Genomic DNA, 27102 nt, shown 5'->3' on the forward strand with positions numbered 1-27102 from the left:
CTGCAAGCATTCTCACCATCTAGGCCATGCTCCCTCCTGCTGCTGCCATCCGGAAGGAGGTACAGGAGCCTTGGGTCCCACACCACCAAGATCGGGAACAGTTATTACCCTACAACTATGAGCGTGAACCAGTGTGGAAAACTGCAGTCACCTCATCTCTGAACTGATTCCACAACCTATGGACTCACTCTCAACAGCACTACAACTCATATTCTCAATATTATTTATTATTACTTTAATTATTATAATTGTTCTTTTTGTATTTGTACAGTTTGTTTTCTTTGAATCCGTGTACCATTCTTGTCTCACAGTGAAGGTGTATGTGCCTAGAAAGCAGATTTCACCCTTTCCTTTTGCACACTAAATCAGTATTGCATATACTGCTGATGTCTAAATAAATGGTCCAAACATGTGAAATTAGCCAAAACAGCATTAAAGTGATTTGCACCCAGAAAAAAACATGCTGATAGAGGTTTATAAGATTATCAGCAGCATAGACAGACAATATCTTTTTCCACATAGGATGGTTGGTGGTAGAAGCAGAAAACATTAGAGACTTACAAGAGATGTTTACATAGGCACACAGAGAATGGAAGGATATGGACATTCTGTAAAGGTTCAAAGGTTCAAAATATGTATGCAGAGCACAACTGAGATTTGTCTTCTCCAGATACCCATAAAATACAGAAAACCATAGAAGTATTTGAAAGAAAGACATCTGTTCCCCCCACCCCCCGCCGGGCATAAAATGAAAAAGAAACAAATACTCGCAAAATCCAACCCCCCACCCCTCCCTTGAACAAAATCTAGCAGATCACCCAAACCCCCAGCCCATCAATCAAGAAAGAATGGGCGAGAACATGAAAAAAAACACAGAACTGAAAGAGGCCAATATGAATTACAGTCCAATCTATCAATCTCAGAATTTCAATAGGCATTTAATTACTGATTTAATTGGTTCAGAACAAAAGGCTTGGGCCGAAAGGCTTGTACCTGTGTACATTGATTTTCTTCGTTTTTGTGCAATTTTTCATTGTGTTTCTTTGTACCTACTGTGAATGCCTGCAAGGAAATAAAGTTCGGTGTTGTATATGGTGACATATATGTACTTTGATAATAAATTTACTTTGAATTTTGAGCTTTAGTTCTTATTTTGAAGCAATTTCTCCTGAGGTAATCCGGATTTGTGAAGGGAATCCCTTTTTCAGTCGGTTACCAGGCTGGATGCACCCAGTGTCCAGGGGCATTGTGGGAAATGTAGTTCCTGTTCTCCGCTTTGCTGTTGGTGATTACCGCCCCAACTCGGGGCTGGTTTTGTGCCCGGTCGGTTGTCGCCGTTGCTATTGTGTGAGGAAGTCTCGCCCCCGCCATTGCGTGAGAGAGAACTTCTCGCCGGGTTTGGGAAGTTGGCTGCCTCCGGGACCCATTCTCGGCGAGCGCTGCCTCAGCTCTGGCCTCTCCCAGTCGGTGGTCATGTCCGGAGCTGGTAGCGTCCCTGAGGACGTGGTCACTGACGACTGTCTGTTGAACTACTCTTATATATTTAGTTCTGATATCCTAAAGTAAGTTGTTTTATGTGTCAAATAGGGAAGAACATGGGAAAGAAGGAGCCCTCGCCTGTCAAACATTTCCCCTCTCATTTAATATCTTCCTGACAGATATTCCTGCGGCCTCCTCTTTGTTGTGTCAGTTCCTCATCGGCCTGAATTTACTGATCTTAAAAATTATCTATTTAATTGCTCTTTTAACATCCCAAGCAATCCAGCCTCACAGCCACAGGGTAAAGAATTATGAGAAATCACCACTCTCTGTGAGTTCTAGCATACCTCAGTTTTAAATAATTGTCCCCTAATCTGTGTTCACCAGCAACTTTGATGTGTGTTGCTTGAATTTCCAGCATCTGCAGAATTCCTGTTGTCTGCGCCCCCTAATCTTGTAACTATGTCCCCTCATTGGAGAATCTGACATGGTTTGAAACATCTTGACATCATGCCTCTCAGAAAAAAAACTTTAATTATTCTAAACTCCAAAGATCACTAACATGTTTTTTTTTGCTGCTTGTAATAGGACATTTATCTTATCTCAGGAGTTATCCTGGTTGGCAAAATAAAAGAGATGTAGAGTGAAATTGGGCCTATCATGTTTGAGTTATGGATAAAGACTCCTGTCTTGCTGCAGATGTTCCTGCTTATGAGGTTCCCTAAGATTTCCTTCCCATGTGTGAAGACTTGCACAGTTCTCTGAGTCCTTTCTTCTTGCCAAAGTTATGGTGCTGTCTTTATTTGAATGAATCTGCAAATCCAAAAGTCAGAATCAGAATCGGGTTTATTATCATCGGCATGTGACATGAAATTTGTTAACCTAGCAGCAACAGTTCAATGCAGTACATAATCTAGAAGAGAAAAAGATAATAAATAAAACAGTAATAATAAGTAAAAAGTAAATCAATTACAGTATAGGTATATTGAATAGATTTAAAAGCATGCAAAAATCAGAAATACTGTATATTTTTTTTAAAAATGAGGTAGTGTCCAAGGGTTCAATGTCCATTTAGGAATTGGATGGCATAGAGGAAGAAGCTGTTCCTGATTCGCTGAGTGTGTGCCTTCAGGCTTCTATATCTCCTACCTCATGGTAACAGTGAGAAAAGGGCATGCCCTGGGTGCTGGAGGTCCTTAATAATGGATGCTGCCTTTCTGAGACACTGCTCCTTAAAGATGTCCTGGGTACTTTGTAGGCTAGTACCCAAGATGGAACTGACTAGATTTACAACCCTCTGCAGCTTCTTTCGGTCCTGTGCAGCAGCGCCCCCCCCCCCCCCACAGTGATACAACTTGTCAGAATGCTCTCCACAGCACAACTATAGAAGTTTTTGAGTGTATTTGTTGACATGCCAAATCTCTTCAAACTTCTAATGAAGTATAGCTGTTGTCTTGCCTTCTTTATAACTACATATATATGTTGAGAGGTTAGATCCTCAGAGATCTTGACACCCAGGAACTTGAAACTGCTCACTCTCTCCACTTCTGATCCCTCTGTGAAGCTGGAGGCCGAAGAAAACGGCCTGTCCCGGGGTTAGAAGGCTGTGTCTGTGGAAGGGAGGATGGGGCTTGTTTTGTTGTTGTGTTCTGTTTTTGTTGTGATTCTGTGTTGTTCTGCCGAGCACTGTGGGCATGATTTGTTAGCACTGGAATGTGAGATGACACTTGGGGGCTGCCCCCAGCACATCCTTGGGTTATGTTGGTTGTTAATGCAAATGACACATTTCACTGTAGGTTTCGATGTACATGTGCTAAATAAATCTGAAATTAATTACTGCCATCTCTCATGAACAGGGACAAAGTTGCATTCATCACAGGAGGAGGATCAGGCATTGGATTCCGAATTGCAGAGATTTTGATGAGGTAGTGGGTGGAGGTTGAAAAATGTGTGTGTGTTTATGTACTTCAGTGAAGTTTCACATCATTAATGCGTGAAGTGATGGGGATTGCCCTGTTTGGTGCCCATAGTGTGCTAAAAGATAAGTGTATCCCTTTGCAGAGGAACAGTGGAGCCTTGCAATCCCACGTACCCATTCTGCCATTTAGTTATATCGTGGCTGATCTGTGTCAGTGTGACAGCCCTTGCAGTATCCCTCTAACACAGGGGTTCCCAACCTGTGGTCCATGGACTCCTCAGTTATCGGTCGGGGTCCACGGCATAAAAAAGGTTGGGAACCCCACTCCAATAAGTACCAAGCTCAAATGGGCCAGGTCATTGCCATGAAGTTATTTTCCACGGCCCGATATTCTCAAACTGTCCAACAGGATGATGCTGGAATGGAGACAACAGCTGGGGAAGGGTATCTTGTTTATTGTGGATGCTCTTAAGCCATTTGTGGAAAGAACTCTGTCTGAAGGGATTTATTATTGTAGAGATATAGTGTGGAACTGGCCCTTCCACCCTAACGAGCTAATCGCCCAGCAACCCACCAATTTAACCCTAGTCACAGGACAATTTATAATGACCAATTAACCTGCTCACTGGTACGTCTTTGGCCTGTGGGAGGAAACCAGAGCATCCGGAGGAAACGCACATGGGAAACATAAACAAATTTCTTACAGAGGGCAATGGAATTGAACTCTGAATTCCAACGCCTCGAGCTGTGATACGTCGCACTAACCGCAAGGATTTGTTTTGTTTTAGGTTAAATATATTCTCCCCTCCAGTTTTTCTGCCTGTGCTACCTTGAGTCCTGGAGTCATAGAAAAGTGCAGCACAGCACAGAAACAGGCCCTTCGGCCCATCTAGTCCATGCCAAACCATTTAAACTGTCTAGTCCATTGACCTGCAGCTGGACCATCGCCCTCCATACCCCTCCCATCCATGTACCTATTCAAACTTCTCTTAAATGTTAAAATCAAATCACATTCACCACTTGCACTGGCAACTCGTTCTACACTCTCACCACCCTCTGAGTGAAGAAGTTTCCACCATGTTCTCCTTAAACTCTTCACCTTTCACCCTTAACCTATGATCTCTAGTTGTAGTCCCACCCAACCTCACAGGAAAAAGCTTATTTGCATTTACCGTCAATACCCCTCATAATTTTGTAGACCTCTTTCAAATCTCCCCTCAATCTTATACATTCCAAAGAATGAAGTCCTAACCTATTCAATCTTTCCTTATAACTCATGTCTTCTAGTCCCAGAAACATTCTTGTAAGTTTTCCCTGTTTTCTTTGATAAGATGCCATTTATGAGGCTGCTTAACAAGATAAAACCCTGTGGGGTTACAAGAAAGATACTGGCTGACAGGCAGGAGGCAGTGGGTGGAAATAAAGGGACCTTTTCTGATTGGCTGCCAGTGACTAGTGGTGTTCCTCAGGGGTCAGTATTGGGACCGCTACTTTTCACATTGTTTGTCAGTGATTTGGATAATTGAATTGATGGTTTTGTGGCCAAGTTTGCAGATGATACGGAGATAGGTGGAGGGGTAGGTAGTGCTGAGGAAGCAATGCGATTGCAACAGGACTTCGACAAATTGGAAAAATGGGAAAAAAATTGACAAATGGAATGCAGAGTTGGGAAATGTATGATTATGCATTTTGGTAAAAGGAACAATAGTGCAGACTATTATCTAAGTAAGGAGAAGGTTCAAACATCAGAGGTGCAGAGGGACTCGGGGGTCCTCGTGCGGGACTCGGGGGTCCTCTTGCAGGACTCACAGAAGGTTAATTTACAGGTTGAGTCTGTGGTAAAGAAGGCAAATGCAATGCTGGCATTTATTTCAAGGGGAATAGAATATAAAAGCAAGGAGATAATGCTGAGGCTTTATAAAATGCTAGTCAGGCCGCACTTTTATTGTCAACCGTTTTGGGCCCCGTATCTCAGAAAGGATGTGTTGTCATTGGAAAGATTCATGAAGATGATTCTGGGAATGAAGGGGTTAACATATAAGGAGCGTTTGGCAGCTTTGGGCCTGTTCTCACTGGAAGTTAGAGGAATGTGGGGAGATCTCATTGAAACCTACCAAATGTTGAAAGGACTAGATAGGGTGGATATAGAGAGGATGTTTCCTATGGTGGGGTTATCCAGAACTAGAGGGCATATCCTCAAAATTGAGGGGTGACCTTCTCGAACAGAGGTAAGGAGGAAATTTTTTAGCCAGAGAGTAGGGAATCTGTGGAATGCTCTGCCACAGACTGCGGTGGAGGCCAAGGTATATTTAAGGCAGAAGCTGATAGTTTCTTGATTGGTCAGGATATCACAGGATATGACGCGAAGGCAGGTGTATGGGGTTGAGTGGGATCCAGGATTAGCCATGATGGAATGGCAGAGCAGACTTGGTGGGCTGAATGGCCTAATTCTGCTCCTACGTCTTATGGTCTTTCCTGTAGGTAGCTGACTAAAACTGCACACAATACTCCAACATACACAAAATACTGGAGGAACTCAGCAGGCCAGGCAGCATCTATGGAAAAGAGTAAACAGTCAACATTTCAGGCCAAGACTCTTCATCAGTCCTGATGAAGGGTCTCAGCCCGAAACGTCTGCTGTTTACTATTTTCCATAGATGCTGCCTGGCCTGCTGAGTTCCTCCAGCATGTTGTGCATGTTGCCTTGGATTTCAGCATCTGCAGATTTTCTAGTGTTTGAGACACCATACTCCAAATTAGGCCCCACCAATGTCTTATACAACTTCAACATAACATACTTTGATTTAGAAAGGGCAGTGTGCCGCCACTTGCAATAAATTATGGGCCTGTGTTCCCAGAACCCTTTGTTCTACCACACTCCTCAGTGCCCTACCATTCACTGCGTTAGACCTACTCGTGAAATGGATATTTGTGTACCCTGACTGCAGGAGCTGTGGCCACCTTCAGATTAGAACAATAGAATTTGAACAGTAACTTTTAACCAGTATAGACTAAGAATTGCTGTTCTGTTCTGTTGCAGACATGGATGTCAGACTGTTATCGCCAGCAGGAGCCTGGAACGAGTGCAGGCAGTAAGTAGATGTGCTTCACTGATATAAAAAAGAGAAGTAGAAGAAACAGCAGTGGCCATTCGGCCCCTTAAGCCTGGCCTACCCTTCAGTAAAATAATGGCCAGTATTTTACCTCCTGCACTAAACCCAAATCACATCCAATTCAAAGTAAGTTTATTGTCTTATTGTCAAAGTACATATACTGTATGACACCATATACAACCCTGAGATTCATTTTCTTACGGGCATTTCAAGGAAAATAAAGAAATGCAATAGAAAGCAATAGATAAATAGAGACTGACAAACAACCAATGTGCAAAAAATAAATTGTGCAAATAAAAAATAGTTCTGTGGAGAACATGAGCTGTACAGTGTCCTTGAAAGTGAGTCTTGAGGTTGTAGAATCAGTTCACTGTTGTGGTGAGTGAAGTTATCCACACTGGTACTGGAGCCTGATTGTGTAGGGTAATCACTGTTCCTGAACCTGGCCCTGTGGGACCTAAGGCTCCTGTCGGATGGTAGTGATGAGAAGAGAGCATGATCTAGGTGGTGAGGTTCTGTAATGAATGCTCCTTTCTTTTGGCAGTGTTCCATGTAGATGTGCTCAATGGTGGGGAAGGCTTTGCCTGTCTTGGACTGGGCTGTATCCAGCATTTTCTGTAGACTGTTCCATTCCTGGGAATGGGTGTTGCAGACAGCTGGGATAATTCTGTTCAAACCTGATAGTCTGTCAATCTCCTCTTGTATGTACTCAACGACACAGCCTTCACTACCCCCCTTCCATACAGAATTCCTAAAGATCACTATCTTCTTACTTGCTTACTTACTGCCCATTACGCCACTGGCAGTAATCCTCCATCTCTGTCTGTCCTTGGCCATCTCCTCTATTGTGGCCCAGGTGTAGCTCAGGGTCCTTGTTTCTGCCTTTGTGGAACAGCGCCAAATTGCCTTTGGTCTCTTGTGTTTGCTCCACCCTTCAGGGATCCAGTGAAGTGCTGTCTTAATGATGGAGTTGGCTTCTCTTCTCATCATGTGCCCAATCCATCTACAACACTCCCTTATGATGATTGTGGCCATGACCTCTTGATGACACTGAAGGAATAGTGTGTGCTTAGAGATCTTTCTTGGTCAGAAAATACTGGGGATCTTCCAAAGGCTGATGTTGTGAAATGTCAGTAGCTTGGCAAGGTTGCTCTCTGTCATGTGCCAGCATTCTGACCCATACACAGCTGTCACTGTCCTCGGGGTAAGGAAACTTCTTCCCAAGCCATGATGACAGAACCCGCCAATTGAGCTCTGCCTTTTTTCAGGAAGTTCGACACCACCAAGTTCAGGAACAGCTACTTTCCTTCAGCCTTATTGAACCATCCAGCAAAACCCTGATCATTACAGTCCAGCAACATTCTCATCACTTTGCACTGAAATGGGCTTTTGGTTTTAATTGTTCTTCTTGAAAAAAGTGTGTATAATTTGTGTTTCAGTATCAGAATCAGATTTATCATCACTGACATGTTAGGTGAAATATCATCTGCTATCAGATTTCTGAATGGACAATGAACACATGTACACTACTTCAATTGCTTTCTTATTTTACTTTGTTTTCTTTTTGCACTATTTAATTCAATTTTTTAAAATATATTTCTAATTGTAATTTATAGTTTTTATTATTCTGTATTGCATTGCCGCAAAACAACAAATTTCAAGACATATGCCAGTGATATTAAACCTGATTCTGATTCTGAAATGTGTTGCTTTGTGGCAGCAGTGCTGGACAAAGACTAAAAAAATCTACAAATTACAAAAATAAAAGGTGTAAATAAAAAGCATACTTAGGTAGTGTTCTTGAGCTGATGGACTATTCCAAAATCTGATGGCAGAGGGGGAAAAACCGTTCCTAAAACAGACTTCAGGTTCCAGTATCTGCATCAATATCTTTATTTTCTATCAAAATGAGTAATCTTATATTTTCTGTCCATTCAATTCCAACTGCTAGCTCTCACGTTTTGCCTATCTCTGTCTCTCCTTCCCCAACCCACCCCCCCGAACAGTCTCCTCCCTGCTTATACTGCATCCATAAATTGTATAAATGCCTTTCTTTACTGATCCCTCACAACTGCTTGCTTGCCAATAGGTTATTGGGGTTGAGTTGGGACTGGGTTGTACAAGTAAAGGAGCTGGATTACGTGTCCAGAGAGGAACTGTTAACCTGTAGGATAATGAACTGTTAGCACAAAGTAACATCTCATGACAATATTTGAAACATTGCTACTCAATTCAGCTTGCACAGTAGTCAGTATTGCCTGCTAATCTTCAAATCACTGCTCCAACCACTCATTTAATCTCTTTCTCCCTCACTGTCCCTCAATCTCTCTCTCGCTCTCTCCCTCTCTCTGCCCCTCTGCCTCTCCCCCTCTCTGCCTCTGTCTCACTCTCTTTGTCTCTCTCTATGTCTCTCTCTCTCTCGCTGTGTCTGTGCTCTGTCTCTGTATGTCTCTCTCGCTCCCTGTCTCTCTGTTTTTTATATATATATATATGTACACTGTCTCTGTATGTCTCTCTTGCTCCCTGTCTCTCTCTTTATATATATATATATATATATATATATATACATACACACACACACACAAACACACCTCCACAGTGAGATGTAATCTCCGCAGGAAATCTGTATGAAGGTCATACAATCAGCCATGTGATGTTAACCAGATATCTGGCTCGATAACTGTTTCAGAAAGGTTGATTGAAGGATAAATGTTGGCTGAGACAGGATTTGTTTGCTTTCCATTTATTTATTTAGAGATACAGTGGAGAACAGGCCCTTCCAGCCTAACAACTCACCAATTTAACCCGAGCCTAATCACAGGACAAGTTACAATGTCCAATTAAACTACTAAACGGTAGGTCTCTGGATTGTGGGAGGTTCCCAGAGCACCCGGAGAAAATCTACAGGCACACTGAGGGGATGTAGAAACTTCTTACAGACACCGTCAGAATTGAACTCTGAACTCCAGCACCCTGAGCTGTAATAGTGTTGCACTAATTGCTATATTACGGTGGCGTCTGATTAATATTCCTTTTCATCAGAATCCATTTCCTGTGCTGTTGCTGATTTTTTAGCCTGTCTACGTTTCAGCTGAGTAGGACAAAGGGGGAGAGAAAAGATGCAGCAGGAATAACTGAAAGAATGTAATGAAATGGGAGTCATAAAAACATCGCTCTAACCGCTACTCGACCGGGGCGCCCCACAGTATCACTCAGTTCTGAGGTTTTCCCATCGTCACGCCCCAGGGCTGGCACTAGTCTGTACATTGGCTTCTTATTCAGCTGGTTTTTCCTGGGATGCTGCTTTGTTTTTAAATTCTTGGGATTTGGGCATCTCTGCAACATCAGCATTGACTGCTGCTCCCTCATTGCAGCATTCCCCTACCCTGCTGCATCGATCACCGAGAAAGCAGGCACATGGGAACACCAGCACCTTCAGATTCCTCCCCGATTAGTGACTTCAGGAGGTCTGTGAGCCAGCCCTCATTCAGGGGTCAGAGCTGGAGACGGTCAGCAACTTTAAATTCCTCAGCGTTATCTTTTCCAAGGACCTGTCCTGGGCCCAGCACACAAGTCCAATTACGAAGAAAGCACAGCAGCAGCAGGAATGGAAGCACCAATTACCTTGAATGGAAGAGCCTACAGAAAGTAGTGGCTACAGCCCAGTTGATCATGGGTAAGCTCTCTCCACCATTGAGCACATCTACAAGAATCTATGTTGTAGGAAAGCAGCATCCATCTTCAAGGACCCCCACCAACCAGGCCATGCTCTCTCCTCGCTGTTGCCAACAGGAAGAAGGTACAGGAGCATCAGGACTCACACCATCAGGTTCAGGAACAGTTATTACCCCTCAACCATCAGGCATTTGAACCAGAGGGATTAACTTCACTCACCCCATCACTTTATTGTTCCCATACCCTATGGACTCACTCTCAAGGATTCTTCATCTTAAATTCTCAATATTTATTGCTTATTTGTTTATTTATTAATTGATTGGTATTTGCACAGTTTGTTAACTTTTGCATGTCGGTTGGAGGTGGTCTTTCATTGATTTGATTGCGTTTCTTGTATTTACTGTGAATGCCTGCAAGAAAATGAATCTCAGGGTAGTGTATGGTGACATGTATGTACTTTGAACTTTGAAGTCGTGCATCCTGTGGTGGAACTACATCATCCTAACCTGCTGTAGCAGAACCTTCATCAGGAGGACTGCAGCACTATAAGAAGCTGGGTCACCATCACCGGCAGTTAGTGTGGGCCATTAGAGTTTTTCTGGAACCATGGAGGCTGAGGGGAGATCTGATAGTTTATAAGATTATGAGAGGCATAGCTAGAGTAGACAGACTTTTTTTCCAGATTTGAAATGTCGACTACCAGAAGGCATGCATTTAAGGTGTGTGGGGGGGGGGTTAATTTCAAAGGAGATGTGGGGGCGTTCTTTTTCAAAGAGTGATGGGTGCCTGGGGTGGTGCAAGAAGCAGATACAATTGGGATTTTTAAGAGATACTTTGATCGATCCATGAACATCAAGAAAATGGAAGGATATGTACCCCATTGTGTATGCAGATGATTTGATTACTAATTTAATTGGTTCAGCACAACACTGAGGACCAAAGGGCCTGTTCCTGTGCTGTACACACAGAACGCTGGAGGAACTCAGCAGGCAAGGCAGCATCTATGGAAACGAGGACAGTCGACGTTTTGAGCCAAAACCCTTCGGCAAGACTGGAGGAAGAAAGCTGAGGAGTAAATTTAAAAGGTGGGGGGGGAGGGGAGAGAGGAACACAAGGTGATGGGTGAAACCTGAAGAGGGAGGGATGAAATAAAGAGCTGGGAAGCTGACTGGTGAAAGAGCATTCCAGCATCTGCAGATTTTCTCTTGTTTATGACTGGATTACTACACTGCAAGGTCTCTTCCAGGGATGCCTAACCTAAGGAAGTTTAACTCTTCCCTTCAACGGGAGTTCAGTGAAACCCTCTCTCACTGCTCCCCCTCTGTGATCCCTGCTGCTCTCCAACTCTTTGGCCATCCCTCCCCCTTCACCTTTCACCAATTTGGTGTTCCAGTGTTTCCCCCCCCCCCCAGCTCCCTACTCCTCAGCATTTTTTCTCCAGACCTGCTGAAGGGTTTCAGCCCAAAACGTCGACTGTACTCTTCCATAGATGCTGGCTAGCCTGCTGAGTTCCTCCAGCATTTTGTATGTGTTGCTCGGATTTCCAGCACCTGCAGATTTTCTCTCGTCTGACCCTGTGCTGCACTGTTCTGTGTTCTAAGGTGTGGGGATAGGTGAGGGAGGAGAGGAGAAGGGTGAATGGAGAATGTAAATAGAGAGGAGAAAGGGGGTGAAATTACCAGAAGTTATGGAAATCAATGTCAATGCCATCAGGTTGGAGGCTGTCGAGAGGAAAATGAGAATAATCAGCATCTTTCATTCTGATCCAGTCTGCTGCGAAGCTGCGTGCGGCCACTGGGCAGCGCTGTCTCCCAGCGTCCGTGGATGTCAGGAAGCCTGAGACCATCATTGCTGCTGTGGAGGCGGCACTGCAGGAGTTTGAGAAAGTTGATATCCTGGTGAACTGTAAGTCTGAGCTTGTAATTCCTGTTAGCATCCACGAGGTCCACGAGATAAATGTCCACTTGTCCTGGCAAGTCATAGAGAACGTACCTATTGGTCCACAGGGCACCTTGACCCGATAGACACAGAATTTGGAGTATGTTCAGTTCTGACTGAACGATTCAGATTTTGATTCATTTATTTTTCACATGTACATTGAAACATTCAGTAAAGTGCATCGTTTGCATTAACAACCAACACAACCCAAGGATGTACTGAGGGCAGCCCACAAGTGTGACATTCCAGTGTCAATTTAGATCATAAAACATTACAGAACAGTACAGGCCCTTCGGCCCACAGTGCTGTGCCAACCTTCAAACCTACGCTAAGATCAACCTAACCCTACTTAGCCCTCCATTTTTCTATCGTCCAAGTGCCTATCTAACAGTTTCTAAAATGTCCCTAATGTATCTGTTTCTACCACCTCTCTGGCAGGGAATTCCAAGCATTTGCCACTCTCTGTGTTTTAAAAAAAAGAGAAGCTACCCCTGACATCCTCCCCATAGTTTCCTCCAATTACCTGTAGCCCCCCAGCCAGCCTCAGGGTCGCTCGGCTCGCTGTCTTCTAGGGAAACAGCCCTTGGCCCCGCCAAACTGGGTAATTAGTTTGTGTGGATGCTGTGTGATGTACCCCACCCCGTCCAAATAACAGACAATACACCAGATACAATTAAATGACTTACAGTTTATAGGTATTACTGGAACTATATAATTAATAGAGAATAAAATATAAAAGGAAAATAAAAGGCGCCACACTTATCAAAGTTCAATCTCTTTGTGCACAAATAGTTGGAGCTCAGGACCCTTCTTCTTCATCCTGCGACCCTTCAGACCACCTCAACCGGCCGCCTGCAACCAACAACGGTGGTCGACCAGACGCTCCACACGAGTCCGTCTCCATCTCCTCTCCTCGCCGAACACCCCACTCAGGGTCCTGCCCGTTAGTGGACTCACAGCACCTGGTCCATCCTCTGTCTCTCTCTCCCGCCTTCTGCCCCAAAACCCTATGCATACAATATCTTACAGACACACCAAAAGCATAACAACTATCCCAATTGGTTCATAACATCTTCTTATCAGTAACGTGATCCAAACAAACTGCTAGTGGGAGGACTTCCTCTGCAGTTAACATAACAAAGAAGCCCTTTCAATTATAACATAACAAAGAAGCCATTTTAATTAGACTACGCAGTGACATATAAAAAGGAAACCCCTTACATACCTTAAACTGTGCCCCCTTGCTTTAGCCATTTTTGCCCTGGGAAAAGTCACTGGCTGTACACCCAATCTACGGCTTTTATCATACCACTGGCATTTGTCGTGAAATACGTCGTTTAGTGACAGCAGTACATTGCAAAATGTAAAAATACTATAAATTATAATGAGATATATATATTAACAAATTCAATTAAATAATTACAACAAAAAAAGAAAAAAAATGCTAGTGTTCATAGGTTCATGAACCATTCAGTAATCTGATAGTGGAGGGGAAGAAGCAAAGGTTGGGGGTGTTGTGGATAATGTGGAGGGCTGTCAGAGGTTACAGCGGGGCATTGATAAGATGCAAAACTGGGCTGAGAAGTGGCAGATGGAGTTCGACCCAGATAAGTGTGAGGTGGTTCATTTTGGTAGGTCAAATGTGATGGCAGAATATGGTATTAATGGTAAGACTCTTGGCAGTGTGGAGGATCAGAGGGATCTTGGGGTCCGAGTCCATAGGACACTCAAAGCTGCTGCGCAGGTTGACTCTGTGGTTAAGAAAGCATACAGTACATTGGCCTTCATCAATCGTGGGACTGAGTTCAGGAGCAGAGAGGTAATGTTGCAGCTATATAGGACACTGGTCAGACCCCACTTGGAGAACTGTGCTCAGTTCTGGTCACCTCACTGCAGGAAGGATGTGGAAACTATAGAAATGTGTCGAGGAGATTTACAAGGATGTTGTCTGGACTGGGGAGCATGCCTCATGAGAATAGGTTAAGTGAATTCGGCCTTTTCTCCTTGGAGCGACGGAGGATGAGAGGTGTATAAGATGATGAGAGGCATTGATCATGTGGATAGTCAAAGGCTTTTCCCCAGGGCTGAGATAGCTGTCACAAGAGGGCACAGTTTTAGGGTGCTTGAAAGCAGGTATATTGGGGATGTCAGGGGTAAGTTTTTTACGCAGAGAGTGGTGAATGCGTGGAATGGGCTGCCAGCAATGGTGGTGGAGGCGGATACAATAGGGTCTTTTAGGAGACTCCTGGATAGGTACATGGAGCTTAGAAAAATAGAGGGCTATGGGTAACCCTAGGTAATTTCTAAGTTAAGAACTTGTTCGGCACAGCTTTGTGGGCCAAAAGGCCTGTATTGTGCTGTAGGTTTTCTATGTTTATATGTTTCTAAGCTGTTCCTAAAATGTTGAGTGTGTCTTCAGGCTCCTGTACCTCCTCTTCGATGGTAGCAATGAGAAGGGGGCAAGTTCTGGATGGTGGAGGTCCTTAATGATAGATGCTGTCTTTTTGAGGCATTGCCTTTTGAAGATGTCCTGGGGAGGCCAGTGCCCATGATGGTATCAGTCACCTCTTATCCGTATTCTCAACAGAGCCAGAGTCTAACATAGTCCAGTGTCCCTTACTGTTAGTAAGGTCCTCCTTTCTCCCCCTAGGTGCAGCAGGAAACTTCCTGTGCCCTGCCAGTGGCTTATCATTCAATGCTTTCAGGACTGTGCTGGAGATTGACACCATCGGCACCTTCAACGCCAGCAGAGTCCTGTATCAGAAGTGGTTGAAGGTGAGCCTTGTGGACAAAATGGATAAATCTGACTAATGCTCCCGGTTATTTATTTACAAGCGAGAGAAAATCTGCAGATGCTGGAAATCTGAGCAACACACACAAAATACTGGAGGAACTCAGCAGGCCAGGCAGCATCTATAGAAAAAAGCAGAGTCGACACTTCAGGCCAAAACCCTTCGGCACGACTGAAGATAAAAAGCTGAGGAGTAGATTTGAAAGGTGGGGAGAGGGGAGAGAGAAACGCCAGGCGATAGGTGAAGTTTGGAGGGGGGTGATGAAGCAAAGAGCTCGGAAGCTGATTGGTGAAAGAGACAGAGGCCATGGAAGAAAAAAAAAGAGGGGGGGAGAAGGAGCACCAGAGGGAGGTGATGGGCGGGCAAGGAGGTAACATGAGAGAGGGAAAAGGGGATGGGAAATGGTGAGGGGGGAGGCATGTTCATGCCATCAGGTTGGAGGCTACCCACACAGAATATAAGGTGTTGTTCCTCCAACCTAGGTGTGGCCTTATCCTGACAGTGGCAGAGGCCATGGATGGACATATCGTAATGGGAATGGGAAGTGGAATTAAAATGCGTGGCCACTGGGAGATCCCATTTGTTCTGGTGGACAGAGCGTAGATGTTCAGCAAAGCGGTCTCGGAATCTAATGTGCTCTTACCGATGTACAGGAGGCCACACCGGGAGCACTGAACACAGTATATGACCCCAACAGACTCACAGATGAAGTGTCACCTCACCTGGAAGGACTCTTTGGAGCCCTGAATGGTAGTGAGGGAGGAGGTGTAGGGGCAGATGTAGCACTTGTTCCGCTTGCAAGGATAAGAGCAAGGAGGGAGCTTAATGGGGAGGGACGAATGGACAAGGGAGTGGCGTAGGAAGCAATCTCTGCAGAAAGCAGAAAGTGGGGGTGAGGGAGAGATGTGTTTGGTGGTGGGATTCCGTTGGAGGTGGCGGAAGTTTTGGAGAATTATGTGTGGAGGCTGGAGGGGTGGTAGGTGAGGACAAGAGGAACCCTATCCCTGGTAGGGTGGCGGGGGGATGGGGTAAGAGCAGACGTGCGTGAAATGGAAGAGATGCGGTCGAGGGCAGCGTTGATAGTGGAGGAAGGGAAGCTCCTTTCTTTGAAAAAGGAGGACATCTCCTTTGTTCTAGAATGAAAAGCCTCATCCTGAGAGCAGATACGGTGGAGACGGAGGAATTGAGAGAAGGGGAAAGCAGGGTGGGGTGAGGTATCGTCCAGGTAGCTGTGAAAGTCCGTTAGTTTATAATAGACATCAGTGGATAAGCTTTCTCCAGAGACAGAGACAGTGAGATCGAGAAAGGGAAGGGAAGTGTCGGAACTGGACCAGGTGAATTTGAGGGCAGATTGGAAGTTGGAGGCAAAGTGGATGAAATCCGAGTTCAGCACAGGTGCAGGAAACAGCACCATTGCGGTTGTCGATGTAGTGTAGGAAAAGTGGGGGGCGGACACTAGTGTAGGCTAGCAACATAGACTGTTCCACGTAGCCAAAAAGCAGGCAAGCATAGCTGGGACCCCTGTGAGTGCCCATGGCTACCCCTTTTGCATGAAGTAAGTGGAAGGAGCAAAGGAGAAATTATTTAGAATGAGGACAAATTCCATTAGGCGGTGAAGAGTGGTGGTGGTTGGCGGCGGGGGGGGGGGGAATGGTGGAGGTGTATTGGGACTGGACATCCATAGTAAAAATAAAATGATGGAGGCCAGGGAACCTGAAATCATATTGAGTTAAATTATCTAAACACTAGAGATTCTGCAGATGCTGCAAATCCAGAGTAATACACACAAAATGCTGGAGGAACTCAGTAGGCCACTTCTCTCTTCCTTTCCAGTCCTGATAAAGTGTCTCAGGCTGAAGCATCGACCCTTTATTTCTCTCCGTAGATATTGTCTGACCCACTGAGCTCCTCCAGCATTTTGAGTGAGTTAAATATTCCCACCATTAAAGCACATCTACGTAGAGCATTGTGCAAGAAAGCAGCATCTATCATCAGGGATCCCCACCACCCGGGTGGTGTTGTCCTCTCTCTGCAGCCATCAGGAAGAAGGTACACGAGTCTCCGGACCCACAACACCAGGTTCAGGAACAGTTACTAACCCTCAACCATCAGGCCCTTGAACCAGACAGGATTACTTCACTCAACTTCACTTGCTCCATCACAGAACTGTTTCCACAGCCTGAAGACTCAAACTTCAAGGACTCTTCATCTCACGTTCTCCATATCTATTGCTTACTTATTTTTTATTATTATTTCTTTCTTTTAGTATTTGCAGTTTGTTGTCCTTTGCACACTGTCCATTTGGTGTTGTCTTTCACTTTTTCTGTTACGGATTTATTGAGAATGCCCACAAGAAAATGAATCTGAGTGCTGTATATGGTGACATGTATGTACTTTGATAATACACTTACTTGGAACTTTTTTTGGTGAACAAACTAAAATTAGGAATATTCAGAGTGACGAGTTGGAAGAGAACAGGGACCTTCCAGAGTGCATGGACAGAAACTGAATCTTAAAGCTGAACAATTGACACTGCTTAACTGGAAGCCAGATGTCAGTGAGTGCGAGGGTGATAGGCAAGGTGGATTTGGATTGAGATAAGAACAGAACTGAACTTTTGAACTTTGTTGGGACCATTCTGATTTGTTTCCTGTCTCCAGAATGGCAAAAAAAATTAATACAGTATCGATCATTATCTCCCAGTTTTTTTGGTAGTTGGGGCCTGTTTCATCAAAACAGTAGGTTCTTGGATCCAAATCAATCAGACAGAAATGCAGAAAGTGCAGTTATCTATGTAGAACTGTAAAACCACACTTGTTAGGTCAGAACAGAGCAGGCATTGAAATACTCAGTGTGTCGTGCACGGGCCCCTCTCACTGCAGCTCACTTTCCACTTCAGCCATGCACTGTCCACGATCAGCTCAAAGAACTTCTCCCAAGTCCTTTACATTTATACCCTCTCCACTGACGTGAAACACTGCAGTAAGTGGACCAATATCTGGCAGTATGTCAAGCCACCGACTTAGAACCAATCATCACTTGTCACCACTCTTCACAAGTTGCACCCTGATGTTCAACTAACTTTCCAGTTGCCACATTATGGCCTCTCCTGGTGCAAGCCACAGCTTCTGCAGATGCTTCTGTTACATTCAAGGCCATAGAGATGGTGAAACGTTCAACAAGCTTAAATGTGAACCCTTTACAATATCGGGGTGGATGTGACCATGTCTTGTCATTCCAGATGGGGCAGCTGTGTCTCATTTCCAGACTGGGATCTTTCTCTGGAAGTTCTCCTGCTAACTCAGCTTGTAAGATAGTAATAACTGAGTCCGGCAGACCATGGAGTCATAGAGCACTACTGCACAGAAACAGGCCCTTCAGCCCATCTAGTCCATGCTGAACTGCTATTCTGCCTGGTCCCATCAGGTCCATAGCCCTCCATGCCCCTCCCATCAGTGTACCTATCCAAACTTCTCTGAAACATTGCATTCAAACGCACATCCACTATTCCACTGGCAGCTCCTTCCACACTTGCATCACCCTCTGAATGAAGAAGTTTCCCTTGTGTTCTCCTTAAATATTTCATCTTTCACCCTTAACCCATGATCTCTAGTTCTAGTCTCACCCAACCTCCTGGGAAAAAAACCTGCTTGGATTTACTTAATCTATATCTATCATAATTTTGTATACCTCTATCAAATCTCCCCTCAATCACCTGTGCTCCAGGGAGTAAAGTCCTGACTTTAGCATTCAAATAAGTATTTGAATAGTCAGTAGACCAAATGCTAATAACCAGAATGAATATTCATAAGCACCATGGTTAGCGTACACGTGAAGGGCCAAATAGCCTGATTCTGAGCAATACCCCTCTATGACCTGAGTTTGTTTAACTTCTCGCCGCAAGCTGTGAGTGAAACTGGTTTGTCTTTGTGTTGGGCCAGTGAACTGCAAACAACTTGAAGCGAAATGTTCTATTGCAACAAAAAGGCTGCCGTGTAGGAAACAAAGTTCAAACTAAATTTATTATCAAAGTACACAGATGTCACTATACACAATCCTGAGATTCATTTTCTTGTGGGCATACACAGTAAATACAAAGAAACACAAAAGAAACCATTAAAAAGCCACATACAACAAGACGGACAATCAATCAATGTACAAAAGACAACAAACGGTGCAAATACAAAAAGAAGAAAAGAAACAGAAACTATTAATAAATAAATAAGCAATAAATATCAAGAACTGCGATGAAGTCCTGGAATGTGAGTCCGTAGGTTGTGGGAACAGTTCAGTGATGGGGTGAGTAAAGCTATCCCCTCCGGTTCAGGAGCCTGATGTTTGAGGGGTACAAACTGTTCCTGAATCTGATGGTGTGGTTCTTGAGGCTCCTGTTCCTCCTTCTGATGGCAACAGGGAGACGAGAGCTTGGCCTGGGTGATGGGGGTCCCTGATAATCGATACTTCTTTCTTGTGACAGTATCCCATGTAGATGTGCTCAACGGTGGAGAGGTTTTTACCCATAATAGACTGGGCTATATTCACTACTTACTGTAGACTTTTCCATTCAAGGGCATTGGTGTTTCCATACCAGGCTGTGATGGAAATATCTTTGTCCTTGAACAGAAAAGCCTACAAAAAGCAAGGCAAGTAAACTGATTAAGATTATCAACATCAGACGTACAGTACTGTTCATGGAAGGCTGCCAGTGAAAGCAAAGTGGATGTTACTGTGAAAGTTGTGTCTGACGTTCCTAACCCTGAGTGTTCCCTCAGGACCATGGTGGAGTTATTGTCAATATCACGGCAACACTAAGCTACCGGGGCCAGATCCTGCAAGCCCATGCTGGCTCTGCCAAGGCTGCTATAGGTAGGTGTGTACTCTGGGTACTGATCTGAACTGCTATCCTGTTGCCAGAAATACAAAACCATAAGACATTAGAGTGGCATTAGGCCATTCGACACCTTGAGTCTGCTCCATCACTCAATCGTAGCTGATTTATTTTCCCTCCCAACCCCATTCCTCTGCCTTCTCCCCATAACTTTTGACGCTCTGACTAATGAAGTACCTGTCAGCCTCCACCTTGAATATATCCAATGACTTGTCCTCCACAGCTGTTTGTGGCAATCAGCTCCACAGATTCGCCACCTTCCAGCTAAAGAAATTTCTCCTGACTCTGTTCTAAATGGATGTCCCTCAATTCTGAGGCTCTGCCCTCTGGTCCTGAACTCCCCCACTATAGGAAGCATTCTCTGCACACCACTTTATCTATGCCTTTCAATATTTGGTAGTTTTCAAAGAGATATCCCCCCCCCCCACCCACCCTTCTAAACTCTAGCAAGAACAGGCTCGGAACTACCAAATTCTCTTCATATGTTAACCCTTTCATTCTTGGGATCATTCTCATGAACAACCTCTGAACACTTTACAATGTCAGCATATCTTTCCTTAGATGCCAGTCCTACCCTGTGATAGCATGGCTCATGGACCTCTGGTTTTCTCCTCCTGAAGTCAATAATCAACTCCTAGGTCTTGCTGACATTGAGTAAGAGACTGTTGTTGTGGCACTCCTCAGCCAGATTTTCAATCTCCCTCCTATACTGTATGCTGAAATGTCACAACCTTTGATTCGGCCTTCAACAGTGGTGTCGACAGCAAATTTAAAAATGGCATTGGAGCTGTGCTTAGCTTCACAATCATTAACTGTAAAGCAAGTACAGACTGGGGCTAAGCACACAGCCTTGTGCTGTACCTGTTCTCTGAAATATTGAAATCAAACCCGCATCCATCACTTGCACTGGCACCTCTTTCCACACTCTCACCACCTGAGAGAAGAAATCCCCCTCAGGTTCCCTTTAAACACTTCACCTTTCACCCATAACCTGTGACCTCCAGTTGTAGTCTCACCTAACCTCAGTGGAAAAAGCCTAAATATGCTCCTCATAATTCCATATACCTCTATCAAATCTCTGCTCATTCCCCTGGCACTGCAGGGAATAAAATCCTAACCTGTTCAACCTTTCCATATAACTCAAGTCCTGCAGCATCTATGTAAATTTTCTCTGCACTTTTTTAATCTTATTGATATCTTTCTTGTAGGTAGGTGGCCATAACTGCACACAATGCTCCAAGTTAGGCCTCACCAATATCTTATACAACTTCAACATAACATCCCATCTCCTGTACTCAGTACATTGGTTTATGAAGGTTAATGTGCCAAAAGCTTTCTTTATGACTCTTTCTATCCATGACACCACCTTCAAGGAATTACGGACCTGTATTCCAGGATGTCTTATAGCATAAGACCATGAGATATAGGAACAACATTAGGCTCTGCCATTCCAACACAGCTGATTTATTATCCCTCTCAACCACACTCTCCTGCTTTCTCCCCATAACCTTTGATGCCCTGAATAACCAACAACCTATCAACGCAAACACGAGGAAATCTGCAGATGCTGGAAATTCAAGCAACACACACAAAATGCTGGTGGAGTGCAGCAGGCCAGGCAGCACCTATAGGAAGAAGTACAGTCGACGTTTCGGGCCGAGACCCTTCGTCAGGATTAACTGAAAGAGGAGCTAGTAAGAGATTTGAAAGTGGGAGGGGGAAGGGGAGATCCGAAATGATAGGAGAAGACAGGAGGGGGAGGGATGAAGCTAAGAGCTGGAAATTTGATTGGCAAAAGGGATACAGAGCTGGAGAAGGGAGAGGTATTGTGAGAGGGACAGAGAGAGAGAGAAAAAAAAAGGGGGGGGGAAATAAATAAATAAATAAGGGATAGGGTAAGAAGGGGAGGAGGGGCATGTCCCATTCCCATTCTGATATGTCTATCCACGACCTTCTCTACTGTCAAGATGACGCCACACTCAGGTTGGAGGAACAACACCTTATATTTTGTCTGGGTAGCCTCCAACCTGATGGCATGAACATTGATTTCCTAACTTCTGTTAATGCCCCTCTTCCCCTTCTTACTCCATCCCATATTTATTTATTTATTATTTTTTCCTTTATTTCTCTTTTTTTTCTCTCTCTGTCCCTCTCATAATAACTCCTTGCCTGCTCTCCATCTTCCTCTGGTGCTCCCCTGCCCCTTTCTTTCTCTCCAGGCCTCCGGTCCCATGATCCTCTTCCTTCTCCAGCCTTGTATCCCTTTTGCCAATCAACTTTCCAGCTGTTAGCTTCATCCCTCCCCCTCCTGTCTTCTCCTATCATTTCAGATCTCCCCCTCCCCCTCCCACTTTCAAATCTCTTACTAGCTCTTCTTTCGGTTAGTCCTGACGAAGGGTCTCGGCCCGAAACGTCGACTGTACCTCTTCCTAGAGATGCTGCCTGGCCTGCTGCGTTCCAAGAACCTATCAACCTCTGTTTTAAATATACTCAATGACTTGGTCTCCACAGTCACTTGTGGCAATGAATTCCACAGATTCAACATCCTCCTCATTTCCCTGTGTTAAATGGACGTCCCTCTATTCTGAAGTTGTGCCCTCTAATCCCAGACTCCCACACTACAGGAAACATTCCGTATCCACTATACCTTGGCTTTTCAATATTCTGTAAGTTTCAATGAGATCCCCCCCCCCCCCCATTCTTCTAAAGTAGCGAGTGCAGACCCAGAGCCATCAAACGTAATATGCAGTAACTAACTGGGAGACGCGACCTGCTCCATTTCCCAGTGGAATTGCATGCTGAGTTAGACTTGTTGCTTTAAAAAGAACTCCTGACTGACCACACCTCGCTCCCTTTTCTCTACAGACGCAATGACAAGGCACCTGGCAGTAGAATGGGGACCTGACAACATCCGTGTGAACAGTCTGGCCCCAGGCCCCATAGCTGGGACAGAAGGTTTTCGGAAATTGGGTAAGAAGTCAAGTTCAAGTTCAACTTCATTGTCATCTGACTATATATATATATTTTTTTTTAATTTATTTAGCGATACAGCGTGGAACAAGCCCTTCTGGTCTAACGAGCAGAAACCGCCCAGCAACTCACCTATTTAATCCCAGCCTAATCACAGGACAACTTACAATGACCAACTAATCTTCAAACCGGTATCTGTTTGAACTGTGGGAGGAGACCCACACGTTCTACGGGGTGGACGTACAAGCTCCTTATAGACAGCATTAGAATTGAACTCTGCACTCCAATGCCCCGAGCTGTAATACTGTCACACTAACCACAGCATTACTGGGGCACACAACCAAATGAAACAATGTTCCTCCAGACCACGGTGCACCCACAAGACATAAATCACACACAGCACATCAAACAAAATATTGTCATAACTGTGGTAATTAAATTTAATTCAAAATGCATGCAGTGCACATACAGTAAACAACTGGCTGTCTTAGTGACAAGACCTCAGTGACGGAGGATACACAGTAGTCTCACAGCCTGAGGGAGGAAGCTGTTACCCAGTCCGTAGTCCTAGTCCTGATGCTCCTGTACCTCCCTCCTGACGGAAGTGTGTCAAAGAGATGTCACTGGTGGCCAGTGCTATCATGTTTGCAGTTGTGTGCTGGGGCAGCAGGCTGAGGGTAGCAGACACCAACAGAATCAACGAACTCATTCGTAAGGCCAGTGATGTTGTGGGGATGGAACTGGACTCTCTGACGGTGCTGTCTGAAAAGAGGATGCTGTCCAAGTTGCATGCCATCTTGGACAATGTCTCCCATCCACTACATAATGTACTGGTTGGGCACAGGAGTACATTCAGCCAGAGACTCATTCCACCGAGATGCAGCACAGAGCGTCATAGGAAGTCATTCCTGCCTGTGGCCATCAAACTTTACAACTCCTCCCTTGGAGGGTCAGACACCCTGAGCCAATAGGCTGGCCCTGGACTTATTTCATAATTTACTGGCATAATTTACATATTACTATTTAACTATTTATGATTCTATTACTATTTATTATTTATGGTGCAACTGTAACGAAATCCAATCTCCCCCAGGATCAATAAAGTATGACTATGACTATGAGATGGTAGGATGGGTGGTGGGGATCCTCAACAATGCTTTGGGCCCTTCGTCTACAACACTCCTGGTAAATGTCAGTGTATGGAGAGACTCCATACTTGCGGGCTGCTCCCAGCACATCCATAGATTGTGTTGGTTGTTAACGTTTATGGCACATTTCATTGTATGTTTTGACATACATGTGATAAATAAATCTGAATCTATGGAGAATTAAGACTGCAGATCATAAACATAAGAGATTCTACAGATGCTGGAAATCATGAGAAGCACACACAAAATGCTGAAGGAACTCAGCAGGTCAGGCAGCATCTGTGGAGATGAATAAAGTCAATATTTCGGGCTGAGTTCTTACATTAGGACGAGGAAGACTGGGAAGAGACTGCAGAAGCTGGAATCTGAATTTAGAAACAGTCTTCTGGAAGGACTCAGTGGGTCAGGCAGCATCTCTGGAGGGAAGTGATAGATCAATGTTTCAGGCTGAGATCCTTCATCCTTCAAAGATAAAGTGGAGATAGCCAGCGAATTCACCTACTGCTTACCACCCCTTTCGTAGGCATACAGTATTGTAGTGGTTAATGTAAAGCTGTACGGCGCCAGCGATCACAACTTGGAGTTTAATTCTTATCACTGTCTGAAGGAGTTTGTACTTTCTCACCTTGACCTCATGGGTTTCCTCCAGGTGCTCCAGTTTCCTCCCACAGTCCAAAAAGAGGTATGGGTTAGGATCAGTAAGTTGTGGCATGTTGGTGCTGGAAGCATGGTGACAGTTGTGGGCTGCCCCCAGTACACCCTTGGACTGTTGGTTGTTGACAGAAACTACACTTTTCACTGTGTGTTTCAATATACATGTGACAAATAAAGATAATCTTTTAGCAGACTCCAGATGCAGGAATCTGGAATTACATGCACTCTGCTGGAGGAACTTGATGTTTCAGGTCGAATCCCTGAAGATAGAGGGGCAGTGCCCAATGGATCCACCTATTGCTTGCTTGTTCTTTGCCAGCTCTTGCTCCAACCCTTCCCCTCACCTCTTTATCGTGGCTGTCTCCCCATATCCTTCTAACTAGAAGAAGGATCCATTTCCCTCCATCAATTCTGTCTGACCTAGTGGTTTGTTTCAGAATCAAAATCCTAAAAAGGTTTAATATCTCTGGCATACTTTTGTTGTTTTGTGGCAGCAGTGTATTGTACTACATAATAATAAAAACTGTAAGTTACAATAAAAAGTAAATATTAAAATTAAATAAGTGGTGCGAAAAGAGCGGGAAAAGGAGAGTGGTAGTGTTCATGGTTTATGGTCCATTTAGAAATCTGATGCCAGAGGGAAGAAGCTGTTCCTGAAATGTTTAAGTGTGTTTCTTCAGACTCCTGTACCAACTCCTTGATGGTAGCAATGAGAAGAGGGTGTGTTATGGGTGATAGGGGTCCTTAATGATGGGAGCTGCCACCTTGAGGGATTGCCTTATGAAGATGTCCTCAGTGCTGGGGAGGCTTGTGTCCATGGTGGAGCTGGCTGAGTTTACACATTTCTGAGTAGCAGTCCTCTGTACCAGGCAGTGAGGTAACCAGTTAGAATGCGGTGCACAGTGCATCTGTAGAAATTTGCGAGTCTTTGGTGACATAAGAAGTCCCCTCAAACTCCTAATGAAATATGGCTGCTGTCATGCCTTTTCATCAATTGGGCCCAGGATAGAGATTCAGAGATGTTGACACCCAGCTATGTTGCAAGCAGCTAAGTATGCCTGGTACATATAGTGCTCAGATAGCAGAGCCCATGAATGGACTTATTCAGTGGACACATCACCCCTGGATCGCTGAGTTACATTGCCTCCTGCTGAAGCAGTGCCTCAGTTTTAACCTTCTCAAGCTTGTCCCTCCACCACCTGTGACTATTATTCTTCACATTAGCTGCTTTTCTTTAATTCTAGACTTCGAGTTTACACAATGTTTCACTAGAAAAAAAGAAAATAAAGGTTAGCTTTATTCTGGTTGCCCTTTTGCTCCTTCTCAGGCTCATCATCTCCCTCCTCCTCCTCCTCCTCCTCCTGTTTCTCCCATGGTCCACCCCTCTCCTATCAGATTCCTCCTTCTTCAGCTCGTTATCTCTTCCATCTACCCCTTCCCAGCCTCTTATTCCATCCTCCCCCCCCACATCACCGACCTTTGCGCTCTCCGTCTCTCCCTCACCCTCTCTGCAACTTAAAACCAAGTTTTGGCGAAAGATCTTTGATCTATACTGTTCGATCTGCTCCTCTTTTCAAAGATGCTGCCTGACCTGAGTATTTCCAGTGTCTTATTTTGTTGGTTGGTGTGTCCGACGATAAAGGTAGACCTGTACAGGAGAGTTTTTAAAGTGGAAAAGCTGTTACACTGGGGCAGTTCCTCTCTCATGACCTTGGAAATCGGGGTCCCTGTGGTACGAGCAGTTACCACTAACTGGGGTCTTTCTTGCTTGCAGTAGATGACCGTGAGTTCTTCTGTGCCTGGTCATGCCCTTTGCTCTCCACAAAGTGTTACAGAACCGCTTTCCTGGCTGCTGGACCTCATTGTTGATCTCATCCACCCAGTCCACCAGAGCTGATTTCACATGCCAGGGCAGGCATGTCCCTATCTCAGTGGGGTATGAGACCTGCCAGCTACCCTCACCTGGTTTAACCTGCCTGTTGAAATGGTGTGGCTGCTTTCACATGCAAACAGCTACCTGGAGCCACAGGTGAGAGGAGAGCTGAGTGTCCGGTGGGCCCCAAAGGTGAGTGAGCTGTCCCAGATCGGACATGACAAGCCCCTTCACCGGGGTGCCACCCCTCCCTCGACACCCCTTACCCCCCACCATATTTTACAGTGTAAGTAACTGTTTTATGATGTTCGGGCTTTTCTATTCCTAAACCTTGTTCTTTCTCTTTCCACCAGGTGGCTTGGCGCGGTTGGCATCAGACCAGTGGAAACTGATTCCACTGCAGAGAGTGGGGACCAAGACAGAAATAGCCCATGGAGTGCTGTACCTTGTGAGCTCAGCAGCGTCGTACGTGACTGGTGCCTCACTTGTCATCGATGGTGGGCACTGGCTCACTGGAGCCAATAACATGTCGGCCATGCTGTCGCTCCTACCAACATCAGCCAAGCTGTGAATTTGCAAAGGTGAATCACCTGTCCAGTTTCTATGTAAGGTAACTTACGGGATGTGTCAAGTCAAAATAAAATTTATTATCGA

The 27102-nt window shown here is 44.8% G+C and overlaps 1 protein-coding gene across 2 annotated transcripts; it reads left to right on the top strand.

The window, feature by feature from the left end:
* The first annotated feature begins 1209 nt into the window (after nt 1-1209).
* decr2 (2,4-dienoyl CoA reductase 2, peroxisomal) lies at nt 1210-27102 on the top strand. 2 transcript variants are annotated; one of them, XM_063057531.1, is made up of 8 exons: nt 1210-1562; nt 3336-3404; nt 6438-6489; nt 11955-12090; nt 14774-14898; nt 19688-19781; nt 22669-22773; nt 26802-27102. In XM_063057531.1, the coding sequence occupies exons 1-8, from the start codon at nt 1225-1227 to the stop codon at nt 27017-27019; spliced, it is 1137 nt and encodes a 378-aa protein (XP_062913601.1). In that variant the 5' UTR covers nt 1210-1224; the 3' UTR covers nt 27020-27102. The 2 variants fall into 2 exon arrangements, with proteins under 2 accessions (XP_062913601.1, XP_062913602.1); XM_063057532.1 differs by lacking the exons at nt 14774-14898; nt 19688-19781.

The sequence above is a fragment of the Mobula hypostoma genome, chromosome 9 (genome assembly GCF_963921235.1).
Source record: "Mobula hypostoma chromosome 9, sMobHyp1.1, whole genome shotgun sequence".
In the NCBI taxonomy this organism is placed as follows: Eukaryota; Metazoa; Chordata; class Chondrichthyes; order Myliobatiformes; family Myliobatidae; genus Mobula; species Mobula hypostoma.